We start from the raw sequence: 12,831 nt of genomic DNA, 5'->3' as shown, positions 1-12,831 counted from the left end.
TCGGAACTGTTTATACGGTACTTGGAGGACAGTACAGGTTTTCTGAGGTATACAATGCATGCCTCAGAGAAAGAAATTGACTTTTTGGATGTGAAGTTGCTTATGAAGGGTACCTGCGGTATTGAACCCAAAGTATTTAGAAAGGTTTGTTGGAGAAATACCCTCCTAATGAGGGATAGTATGCATCCCCAACATGTTTTCTCGAATATAGTCAAAGGCCAAACACTCAGAATTTCAAGACGGGTCTATATTAGAACACCGAAGTCTTAAAACTTCGAATGTTCTAATATCGACCCCTATTCAGCGAAAGCTTAAAATATCGAACATGCAGAACAGCGAATTTTTTCCCAGGGAAAAAATTTGCTGTTCCAAAACACATACACACAACACAAGCACACCAAAAAAACAGCAATCTACACACATACACTTAAACTCCTACATCTAACCCTACGCTAAACTGTACATACACTACTATCTATCCACTTACCTTAACCCAAACCCTAACCCTAAGGTCTGTCACTATCACACACTCACCTCACCTGCGCCCTAACCCTAACTCCCCTACCCCACCCTAACCCTAACGTCCATCACAATCGCACACTTACCTGCCCTGTGCCCTAACCCTAACTCACCTAACCCGTGCCCTAACCCTCACGTCCACACAATTGCGCACTTACCTGAACCCGACCCGTAACTTTCCACCACAGTGCTGAAAATAGTGAAGCGACAGAAACGGCCAACTAAATTCTTTCCCTAGGAAGAAATTCAGTGTTCTGCAGCTTCGCTATTTTCAGCGTTTGCTGAATAGAGTTCGATATTAGAACATTCAAAGTTTCAAGACTTCGATGTTCTAATATAGACCTTTTCAAGACTAGGCACGAGTGATTGTACTTTTGAGCAGGAGACAGATGAACTTTTTTCATGATTTAAAACTCTTGGGTATTAACAGGCTGACATGGAGAGTGTTTATAGTCAATGTAGGACTTTAAGAGCTACTCATTGATAGCCTTGGCTTGGTATCAAAGATCAAGGAAATTACCAAGGGAATTTACCATGGCGATGTGATGAATTAACTCATCCAAGAGTGATTTTAAAATATAATAATGATATGTGAAGAATCTGTGATGTGATCAGGAATAACTGGAAAGTTTTATTAACAGATGCGAATATATGAAGGATTGTTGGGGAAGTGCCCACATTTAGCTTTAGGAATAACTTAAATTTGAAGAGATTGTTATGCAAGGATATTTATCCACCTAAGCCACAAACTTTAACTTCATGAAAGATTGGTTCTTATCTTTGCAAGCATTGTAAAACATGTCAATATATTAGCATGGTTAACTTTTTTCAACATCTAGTAACTGAGAAGATTTATACCGAGCTTATATGTGGATTGCAGTAGTAAAAACATGATCTATATTGCTATGTGTAAACTATGCAGCTGCTTTTATGTGGGCAAGATGAATCGGATGCTTAAGGATCAAATCTTGCAAAATATGAGTGATATCAGGCTTGTAGCACAGCATAGAGTGCTGGCCTAACATCTTAAAATTCATACTGGACACATTTTCATTTTTATGGTTTTACAGCTTCAGCAGTTGAACTTGAGAGGTGGAGACTTATTAAACCAGACTAAGCTGAATGAAATTAAATGGATAGTTGATTTGCAGGTGAATTGTCTTCCTGGAATGAATGGAATTATAAAAGTGAAGCCTGTTTTGAGGGGTATAGACCCCTTTGTTGATTCCTATTGGTGAAGACATTGGTTTTAAACTGTATGGAGAATCATTGATGATGGATCTGATGATCCATCACGAGGCTGGTCAAACAGAATGATGCACAGGAGACACTCCAGGTGCAATTAACCATTGACAAGACCCCTATTCAAATCATAGCTAGCTACAGGTCCCCAACTTTGACGCAGGATGCCCACTCCATCTATCTGGACCTCTTTGAATCTACCAAGATTCAACCCTTTACCCTGCACCTGGGTGACTTTAACTAGTCAGCCATAGACTGGAAGAACTACTCATGCCAAAACACAAATGCCCAGAGATTCCTTGATTTTGTCAATGCAAATGCCTTGGACCAGCTGGTTAACACCCCCAGAAAAGGTGATAATATCTTGGACTTGGTATTAACCAGCATGAGTAACCACTGCAATATCCCTACAGTGTCATCCTCCCTGGTAAGATCCGAGCACAAAGAGGTCACTTTTGAAGTCACCATCTCCCCTGATCCCTCCCCCAGCTAGGGTCAAACAAAAAAACTTGTCCAAAGCTGATTATAACCTCCTAAGGGAAGGTATGAACAGTTTCACAGCCCCTTCCACCACATATGTCCAAACCTACACCAAAGTACTATACATGCATTTATATAGCTGCATGGAATCAGGAATACCCAACAGGACAAAATTATCCTCCTGAAGGAAGAGTAAGTCTGTCTGGTGGACATCTGAAATAAATAAACTGTATAATAAAAGGAATAAATTGCTGTCCAGGACCAAGAAGGAGCAGGTGCCTAATTGGAAGCAATCTCTCCTTAGCAAATAAGAACACTAGTGAAATCCTCCAAAGCAAACTTCGAGTTCACACTGGCCATATCTACTAAAGACAGTCATAAGCCCTTCTTCACATATGTCTGCAATCTTAAAGAAAGCACTCCGATCTGCTCAGAACTGGTAGTCAAGGACACCACATACACAAATGCCGTAGATATAGCCAACCTGCTGGCAGACAGGTTCAGTGAAACATTCACCCCTCTATCCCCCTCCATCAATAAATCAAGACATCCCCAGCACCTGCCCCCCTCTCCTTATCTCTAGGGAGCAAGTCATCACTGCCTCTCAAAGGCAAAAAATACAGCCTCCATGGGACCTGAGAACATCCCAGGCTGCGTTCTACATGAACTCAGGCAGGAACTTGCAGCACCATTAGGCACCCTATTCAACCAAAGCCAGAGTACCGGTTTCTTCCCAGCTGAGTGGAGGACAGCCACTGTCATCCCTTTGCACAAAGGTGGAGCATCCACCGAGCCAGGAAGTTATAGCCCCATCACCCTAACTAGCCTGATCTGCAAAGCCATGGAATGGATTATCAAGGACCTCATTAACAAGAACATTAGCATCCTCCATACACTTGATCCCACACACTTTGGTTTCATCAAGGGGAGGTCATGCCTGTGAAATCTAGTTGACTTCTTTGAGACAGTCACCAAAGCCATGGATGAGGGGAAGCCCCTGCATAGACAGACTAAAAGCCCTGTTCATCTACTTAGTCTCATACAGAGTCCTCAGAAGCGACCTCTGTCTGGCATACAAAGCAGTCTCAGTCCCCACCTTAATGGCTCTGCTGCATATTTGCAGGTCAAGCTCCACTCAAATAACCTGCACATGTGACCTCAGTCTGGTCTGTGACATCAGTAGGACTTGTTGGTGGGACAGATTTGTGTCCCAGGGATTCCCCCTTCTGTGGAATAGACTCCCTCTCCACATCAAGCAGAGTACCTCATTAACAGTTTTTAAGTACAACCCGGGTAACTGGATGGGGAACAGAAAATACACCCCTGGGATTCCACCTGTGTCCCTGCTGGACAAGGGCATTGGGTGCTGTCTTGTTGGAACATGGGCTGCATTCCTGGCTAGGCTTGTAAGGGTCTCAGGGCCAATAGCCTAGTAACTTCTTATGATCCTATGAAGGGCTTGGGCCCAAAAGTGCTTATCCTTTTTAGTTTCTTTTGTATTAAATATTTTATTGGTTTTGCCATGGTGGTCTAAGTTGGTATTATTTCAGCTCTTATAAACTTAAAGTCACTTGAATAGCAGTTGTTGCATTGACATGTCTTTTCTGAACTATATGAAGTCTGAGACTCAGATGTCTGTCATAATTTAATGACTTCAGCCATCAAAGATTTGCTAGGAAATCATACATTTTAAGAGGAACAGATTGAAAAAAATGATGCAGAAACTGGACTTTCTGTGAAATTCTAGACAGCTGAGAGGTATGCTGAAATCTGTTCCCTTAAGGGTACAACACTGCACGGTATTGGCCCTGTCTACACCTTTCTCAGTATGTAACAGGTAATTAATTTCTGCTTTTACATTCACACCAAGATCTTTTCTTGATCTGTGCTTATCTTTTCTTGATCTGTGCTTCCCAGAGGAAGTTCTCAAACCTGGATACAGTTTGGGATTATTAGTGCCCAGGTGACGTACTTTATACTCCTCTGCATTGAACCTGAGATACTGTTACCCCTCTCACCCACTCTTTTTAGGTCCCTTTGAGGACTTGCTTCTTTGATCTTCCACTGTATCTTCTGTTTTAGTGTATCTACAAATAGGCTGCCTCTGTTGACAGCGTTGCTTATGCAGTCTGATACAAAGATGCCAAACAGCACTGACCCCTGAACAGACCCCTATGAAATCCTACTAAAATTTTCAATTTCCTTTGAAATGATCCCTGTAACTACTTATCTTTGTTTCCCTCCTTCCCAGTCACCTTTCTACCTGTCTGAACAGTTTACCTCCTACTCCACAACCCTTCACCTAGCTTCCTGTGAGGGAGTGAGTGAAAAGCTCTGCTGAAGTTAAGGTACAACATCAACTAAGTTTCCTTTGTCAGGCTTCAATGTAATTCAATCAAACACATGAATCCTGTTGCACTAACTCGCACTGTCTACCTCAAACACACGTTGATACTTTTCCTGAGATTTGTTGTACTCCAAGAAACCTAATAGCCCTTCCCTCTCTATCTTCTCCGTTATTTCCCCTATTACTGAGATCAGGATTACAGGTCTGCAGTTTTCTGCCTCAATTCTAGCTTCTAGCGTGCAAGCACTTGTAGTAGTACCACTGGGTGCAGCAATTTGTTTATTCTTGTTCTGTCCTTTCTTGTACTTATGACGTAATACACAAATTTCCTGTGTCCCCTCTTACCTTGAAACCCACCACACAAAAATAAAACAGAGACTTCCTGTACATAGTGATATCTGACTCACTGATGCTGCAGCTTTTATATAACCAGGATGGGCTGGGAATGAAAGGTTGTAAAAAGATAACATAAGGGACTTGGAGCCAGAGTCAAGCCTGGCAACACAAAGGGCTACCTGCACAGGCAGGCAGACTCCGAGAGTGTGATTTTCACATCCTATGTCTACATGCTTCACTTATGAAACAATATCTCAGACAGTAATACTTTTTTTTTTTTTTTTTTACCGGAGGAAAGGTAGAGGGAACAAATATGTTCTCGGTCTGACAGTTCCAGGTTACATTGACATAAAAATCATTCACGCTACTTGGACTGATATTTGTAATAGCATAAATCACAACAGTATCACTCCAAACACAGGGTCAATATGAAAACATGAATCCACAAATAGAAGTTATGTATTCATTTATTTATTCAATTTCAGACTGGATAAATGAGCTTGTCTGAAGATCATTTCTGTGTGGAATGCATTAGACAAGGTACAGGGCTTCCCGGAAAGGGACCCTCATTGCATATGGCAAAAAAGCAGAAATGAAAAGGTGACAGTAATCTCTAATGTCACTTCCACTTGATGTTAAAAAGTAGCCAGAAAGATACATTCCATCAGTATTTAAATGAAAACAACTCTGATATATATATATATATATATATATCTACATATATAGATATAGATATAGATATGCATATATACATATATATATATATACATATATATATATATATATATATATATATATATATATATATATATATATATGAATATATATATATTTGCATCTTCTCCCTTAGCAAAAGATCCTGAAACATCTAATAATACAACTGGATTTAAAGTATTCACACTAAAGATTTTAGGATAAAATAAAATATAACATTCAAAATTATCTGAAGGTTGAATTACACTCCTTTTTAAACATTGCACAGGAATTTAACACAGTAGGTACAGACGTCCTTAACTGGTATTATTAAATCTGCTGTACATTGATAAAGCTGATAGAAAAAGCTGTTAAAGTTACCTTTGCAATGGTAATATGTTTATAGTGAGTTATTGCTTTTCAAAATAATACTGACTACACTCCTCTCAGTATCACTCTTCTGCTACAGGAAGGGTATATCTTAAATATTCTCTTTAGCATATTCTTGTAATGTACCTATAGGATAGGATAGGAGCTAGGCAGCCAGGTACAATATACTATAATACATGCATGGACACTTGCTATCAACTTAGAAATACAAGTACATTTTGGAAAATACACGCAGAATAAGGAAAGAGGTGAAGTTATGGCATCCACAGTCTTCAAAAAAGCAGTCTGAGGCATCTATACAAAGTTAGCAATGCAAAGTCTTAGCTGTCATTTCAACCCGTCTATGTGGATATCAGACCCAGGTTATATCTTTTGGATGAAGCCTAGATTAATAAATCATTTGTGCCTCTTGTCTGTTAAGAAAGCAAGACAAACACAGAAAACATTCTTATTAAGTTAGATGAACTAAATGTATGATATCATAGCACTAGTGTGGTACCTACTATAGGTAATGATTTGACATCCCAGGATACTTACCACATTCTAAAAAGAGTCCACTTGGTCACTGGTTATACACAAATCTAAAATACTAGACTGCATGAATGTTGCTTGCCTATATAGGTAGTACAAAAATGTAAAACGTGTCACTCAAATTACATGAAATGACTTAATGAGTAATAAACACTTCTTCACGGCTGTTGTTTCCTCAGCAGATTGTCCTGCCCTTTTAGCACAACATGTCTCCATGGACAGCCACTACATTACCCAATCAACAGAAATAGCACACAGACTCACATCACTCTGGAGTTCCTGACTCTTCTTGGCATGTTTGATGTGTGGAGTATCAGCCACACTTGTGAATTTCAAGGCATCGACCTTCTGTCTGTACTTTTTCTGAAAATATAAACATTATTAATTAGAAACTAAGTATTTTAGAAAACTAACGTGGCATATATATGAGTACATATGTTAAGCTATAGTGACATTAAACTGTGCTTCATGTGTATTTGTAACAGACTGCATAATCCTGTGTAATAAAATCATGCTTTCATTAGAAACATGGCTGGGTGTAAGTCATCTGAAACTTTCACTGGATGCTTTGCATCAGATTACTTTTGTATTTCATTTCTGTCATAAGCTGAAATCATCAACTTCTTTCGGCTGTACCCATTAGGGGTCACCACAGCAGATCACCTGTTTCCATTAAGCTGAAATAAATAAAGCAAATAAGCATATTGCACCAGTTCTTGAGTTAAAAAAGTAAAATATCTTCCTTCCCCAAAAAATAATCTATCTAATGTAAGCAAGTTGTAATGAACTCAGGAAATTGCAGGTATTTTGCTTATGTGAAATTTAAACATGTAATTGAACTTGCGATTGTTTTTTCAGGAATAAGAAAAATATATAAAAAAATGTAGCTATGTTTTATAACAAACCAACAAAGTTGTGAAATGCAGAAGCACTGTATGAAGCTTGCAACTGTATTTTTCTGTACTATGTGCTGCACTTACATAAAACAGAATGTAAAAGGCTATATAAAAAAGATTGCATATAATACATAGATAATTTACTCTATAATTTCAGAAAACTGCATTGTGTAAACTGTGACCACCCTCTGTAAGGACTGATCATTGTTTCACTGAAGAACTTCATGTTTTGTTTTTTCTGTACTGAGGGATGGTAGCCAGAAGCAAACACACACACACACACACACACACACACACACACACACACACACACACACACGCACACGTGCACGCACGCACGCACACACACACACGCATGCACGCACGCACACACACACACACACACGCATCCTCTTTCTCTCTTAAAAGTATGCAGACTGAGCAGGAAAGAAGTGGAAGAACTCTTTCCTTAATACCTTATCTCATTGAATTTCTAGAAAGATCTTTGCAGTTTAAATCCGAGTAGCAAACCAAAAGGGAGGACTACCATGGCTAGGATGCAGGAGCCTCTTCTTCATTTGCCAGAGCATGGGGATTTGTTTGGGAAGATGCGTCCTAATTGTATATCTCCCAGTGCTGACCTATTCAGAGGTCAGGTGGCATGACCCTCTTGCTGTGAAGACTAACCTTTTGTTTTGAGTACTCAGCTCAACAAGGTCATTTTGGAACATTTCTTTGTGGTGCCCTGGATGAATGGCACTCCTCGATAGCAGTGGATTTGTTCTATTTTGTGCACCTGATGTATTTTACCATTGTAATCAGTGGCAAACAGGGCATAGCAACTTCTTTGGTAAGATTTTAATTAGGAAATATTTAGCTGGTTAAAATATATGCTTTCTTATATAAGCTATTTATGTTTAAAACTGGTTACTTTATGTTTCTTTATGCAGTTGCCTACCTCCCATACCTCTCAATCTGTTAGTGCAAGAAATCTGGACAAAGCCTAAAAATGGGGGACAAAGGCTCAAAAACAGGAACAGATTTTAAATATTGCTCTTATAAATTTAGAAAGTTGGTAGAATAACAGGGTTTGTATTAGCATGCATTTTTCTGAAGGATATGAAGTCTGAAACTCAAATACATGTCATTAGTTACTGACTTCAATCCTCAGTGATTTGCCAGAAAACCACAATTTTTATGAGGAACACACAATTAATATGAGGTACAAACAGACATTCTGCAAAAATTTGGACAGTTGAGATGTATGCCTTCATGTTTATTTAAATTGTAAATTGTATTGCTCAACTTTCTTTTAGTAAAGATTTCTTTGTGTTTGATTTTTAAAAGCTTGTGGCTGATTACTTATGTATTTATTAATTAAGAGAAGAGTACTGTTATCTTACAGGCAGGACTGTGGCGTTCAACTCTGAAATGGGAAAAGGTGTCCAGATACCACAGTTACCAGGTTTTCTATTTCAGATAGCTTACTTTTAAAAGTGGAACACTAAGGGGAGTTTTCTGGGCTTTATCAACAACGGTGGCAGTCTACAGTACTACAGCAGAGGGTTGTAGTACTAGAATGTACTACTACTAGCCCCTCCTGTAACTTTTTTTTGTGAGAGATGGTTTGTATATGTGTTTGTGTAATAACTGTGAACAAGCTAGCACTATAAGGCAGTGAGTGCAGAGTGACATGGGAAGAGCATTTGGGAAGCCAAAGTCTGTAACTCTGCAGTGTGATTGTTTAGTGTGGAACTTATTTGCGTGTGGATGGTATGGGCCCATAATCTAGGGCAACAGCCTCTTCATCAGGTCAAACTTCACTTAGTTATTGTGATATAAATGCAGACAACAAGATAATCTGCATATCTAGCCCTTCACACCATGAGATCCAAACTCAGCTCCTGGCAGACCTCTTGCATTTAAACAAATGACTGTAGACCTCTTGCATCTAAACAAATGGCTTAAACAACTCATCTCTGAAAAAAACACTTTATACATGCCTATCATTTGGCACACAGGGTTAATGATTTGAAATGTAGTTTCAGTGATACAGGGTTTGATTCTCTCTGCCCTCATTTGCCAGCTGTATGACCTTGAACAAGTCACTTAAACAGAATGTGCTTGTGGGTAACTATGAATTTGGGCTAGGTTCCTCAATGGTCTGTCAGACTGCAAGTCTAATAATGACCTATGAACCAATACATAGACAGCCTTAACTTTCAAGGCTATTTTGGATAGTTCAGGCCAAAAGTAAACTACCTCCTGTGCTAGGCCCAAAAACTCTCTTTCTCTGTCTGTCTCTATCTTTCTCTATACCTACCAAGCAAATGCAGGGAAAGACATTCTACTTGCACAACTTAAATATGGTTTACCACTGCTTGTATCCAGCTCTATAATAACATAAAAACTCTACAAATCATCTCTAGTAGGGACCCCCTAAAAAGCTTAGCCCTCGATGAAGCAGTACTATACTTCAATACTTCCTTCACAAACATACTTAACCATCACCCCCTCCCCCCCAGAACCACAAGAATTAAAACTAAACATGCCCCCCTGGCTAACTTTAGATACTAAAACACTCCTCAAAAATAGAAACAAAGCCTGGACAAACTATCGTAAAAGCAACTCCCAGTTAGATAAACAAAAATACCTTGAACTACGCAATAAAGCCAAAAGACTTATCAAAACAGACAAAATCTCCTACTACCAAAATATACAGAATAAACATATAAACAACCCAAAAAAATTCTGGACAGCAGTCAACTCTGTATTATAACCAGGGAAAATATTTAACCCCACTCCTAAAATAGTGAATAACCAAGACAATATCCCCACATAGTTTAACAAATTCTTTACAGAAACTATCCAACCCCTAGCTAACAACCAAATGAGCCCCAACAACCCCACGCCAACAAAAATACCCTTTCCACCTGAAACAAAAAGAAATTACCCCAACTTCAGCCTCTACCCAGTACCAACCAAGATCATACAAAAACTACTCCTAAAACTTAAACCAACCTCCATAGCTGACGATAATTACCCACCAGAATACCTTCAACTAGCCATTGAAGCTATAGCCTATCCTGTCTCCATCCTAATAAACAGATCTATCTCTGAGTGTAAAGTACCCCAACTTTAGAAAATATCTCATATAACTCCACTGCACAAAGGGGATAGCTCTCTCAAACTCAGTAACTATCGCCCTATAGCTATACTATCCCCATATTAAAACTTCTCGAGAGAGTTGTTCACATGCAATTGAAGTACCTCCTAGAAAACAAATTGCTATCCACACAGCAACATGGCTTCAGACCCTTCCACAGCACCACCACCACACTTTCATCATTTACTAACACCATCAATAACCACAGAAATCGCAGACTGCTCTTATCTGCTACATTCTTAGAATTATCCAAAGCTTTTGACATGGTCAGCCATGAAAAACTGCTTCACTCACTATCCACCCTAAACCTTAGCATCTCTGCTATTTCTTGGTTTAAGAGCTATCTATATGGCAGGCAGCAAGCTGTAAAATGGCAACTCTCTCCCTTATTGCCTGTCTTCCTAGGGGTTCCCCAAGACTCCATCCTGGGTCCACTGCTCTTCACCCTATTTACTAATCAACTCCCAGCCAGCATTACCAAAGCCTCGAGAGTCCAATATGCAGACGATACCACCATAATATGCGCAGACAGCACTCTAGACTTCCTCCTCTCCCAAACACAAGAATGCTTTTCCATAGCCGAAACATGGATCACCGATCAAAACCTCATTCTTAACCCAGCTAAAACAAAATTATTCCTCTTCAGCCCCATACAGATCTTTACCCCCCCCTCATATAGGTTTACAATCTCCTCGTATAATAATACCACCATCACCCCTACCAATCACACCAAACTGCTAGGCTTGGAAATTGAGAATCACCTTAGATTTGACATACACATTTCCCAGACCATAAAAAAAGTTCATAAAAAAACTTGGGCTACTCTCTCACAACAAACCATTTCTCTCCAACCACTCCAAAATTATAATAGCCAGGACACACCTGCTATCCACCTTACTTTATGCCTCCCCTGTGCTTACCAATATCTGAAAAACTGACCTAAAAAAACTTGACAGCTAGATTTGCCACAGTTTCACCCCCTAGAACACACCACTGTGAATGCCTCAAAAAACTCAATTGGTTAGAACTCCCACTAATACTTCAGTTCAATCAACTATCACTCACACACAAATTATTACATCACTCAGACAACACCCCAGCTCTACAACAACTACTTCAACCCTACACCACTACCAGAGCCTTAAGATCTAGCACCCAAAACCTCCTTAAGGTAACCAAATTTAACAACGAGGCAGGTAAATCCATCTATAGCCACTATATCTCTAAAACCTGGAACTCCCTTCCTACCCATATAACAAGTAACAACTCCTCAACCCAATTCAAGAACCTACTCAAAACCCACTTCCTGAATAACAGACTATGCTCCTATACTACCCCTGGCTAGTACTTCAGTATTTTTCCTATTATCAACTAGATTCATAGTTTAGCTACAGGCATTTATTGTCCATAGTTCAGATGTACAGCCTCATCTTAGACAGGAAGACTAATTGTACATCCAATTTCTCTAGTGGTGTAAGAAATGTGTCTCATGTATGTTGTCAAATGTGCCTTTTTGTAATACTTATCATCTTATTTGTTAACTATAAAATTGTTATCTCTTGGACCTTTTCTCCCTGGGCTTCCACTGAAAATGGACTTATATCCAGTTGGACTCTCCCAGTTAACAAATGTAAAATAAAAATAAATATGTCACTTCCTTACTAATTCCTATGGCATAAATATCACTGCCTTACTTTATTAAAAGCCAAATGGTTACCTGAACCTGCCAAAACTAACCTTTTTTCAGGCTCCCTGCAGTTCAACTCTTACATCATGAAACCCCACCTCTTCTCTCTATGAAGTTCATCGCAACCACCCTAACCTATAAGTTTAGGATCCTGTCCAAAGCAAGACCATCATAACTGAACTACACATCTCTCTCCACAGCTTCTCTGTTCTTGCTCTGACAGTGTCTCCCCATATGTCTCAAAAATATCCAGGTACCCTAAAGTCTAGTCACAGCTTAAGCAGTTTCTACAATTGCAAAATAAATGCAAATGCCAAAATACAGGACATATCACATTATATTAGAGCACCCTATACTTCCTCTCAGAGCTAGACCACACTGCATCTGAATCTCACTACTGTTGTGACTCCTCCATGTTCTTCTGACTATATCAAATGTAAATATGTACTGTATATAGTTTGACTGTAGTTTTGCTATTCTGTGGTAATCTGCCTTGTTCCGATACTGTACATAGACAGTACACAATACTTCATATGTTGTGTGTTATGTTGTACTTCTGATTTCA

The 12,831-nt window shown here is 39.2% G+C and overlaps 1 protein-coding gene across 3 annotated transcripts in view; it reads right to left on the bottom strand.

The window, feature by feature from the left end:
• The window catches only part of LOC122788887 (nebulin related anchoring protein), a 503,978-nt gene that overhangs the window by 208,457 nt on the left and 282,690 nt on the right, over window positions 1–12,831 (bottom strand). For all 3 annotated transcript variants that reach the window (XM_044055831.1, XM_044055830.1, XM_044055833.1), the window contains one exon: window positions 6,803–6,901. In XM_044055831.1, the coding sequence (XP_043911766.1) occupies window positions 6,803–6,901 (99 nt within the window). The remainder of the gene's footprint in view (window positions 1–6,802; window positions 6,902–12,831) is intronic.

Source organism: Protopterus annectens, chromosome 14.part0 (assembly GCF_019279795.1).
Source record: "Protopterus annectens isolate FY-2018-M chromosome 14.part0, PAN1.0, whole genome shotgun sequence".
NCBI lineage: Eukaryota > Metazoa > Chordata > Ceratodontiformes > Protopteridae > Protopterus > Protopterus annectens.
The sequence above is the reverse complement of the archived record's forward strand: the minus strand, read 5'-3'. Positions and strand labels throughout refer to the sequence as shown.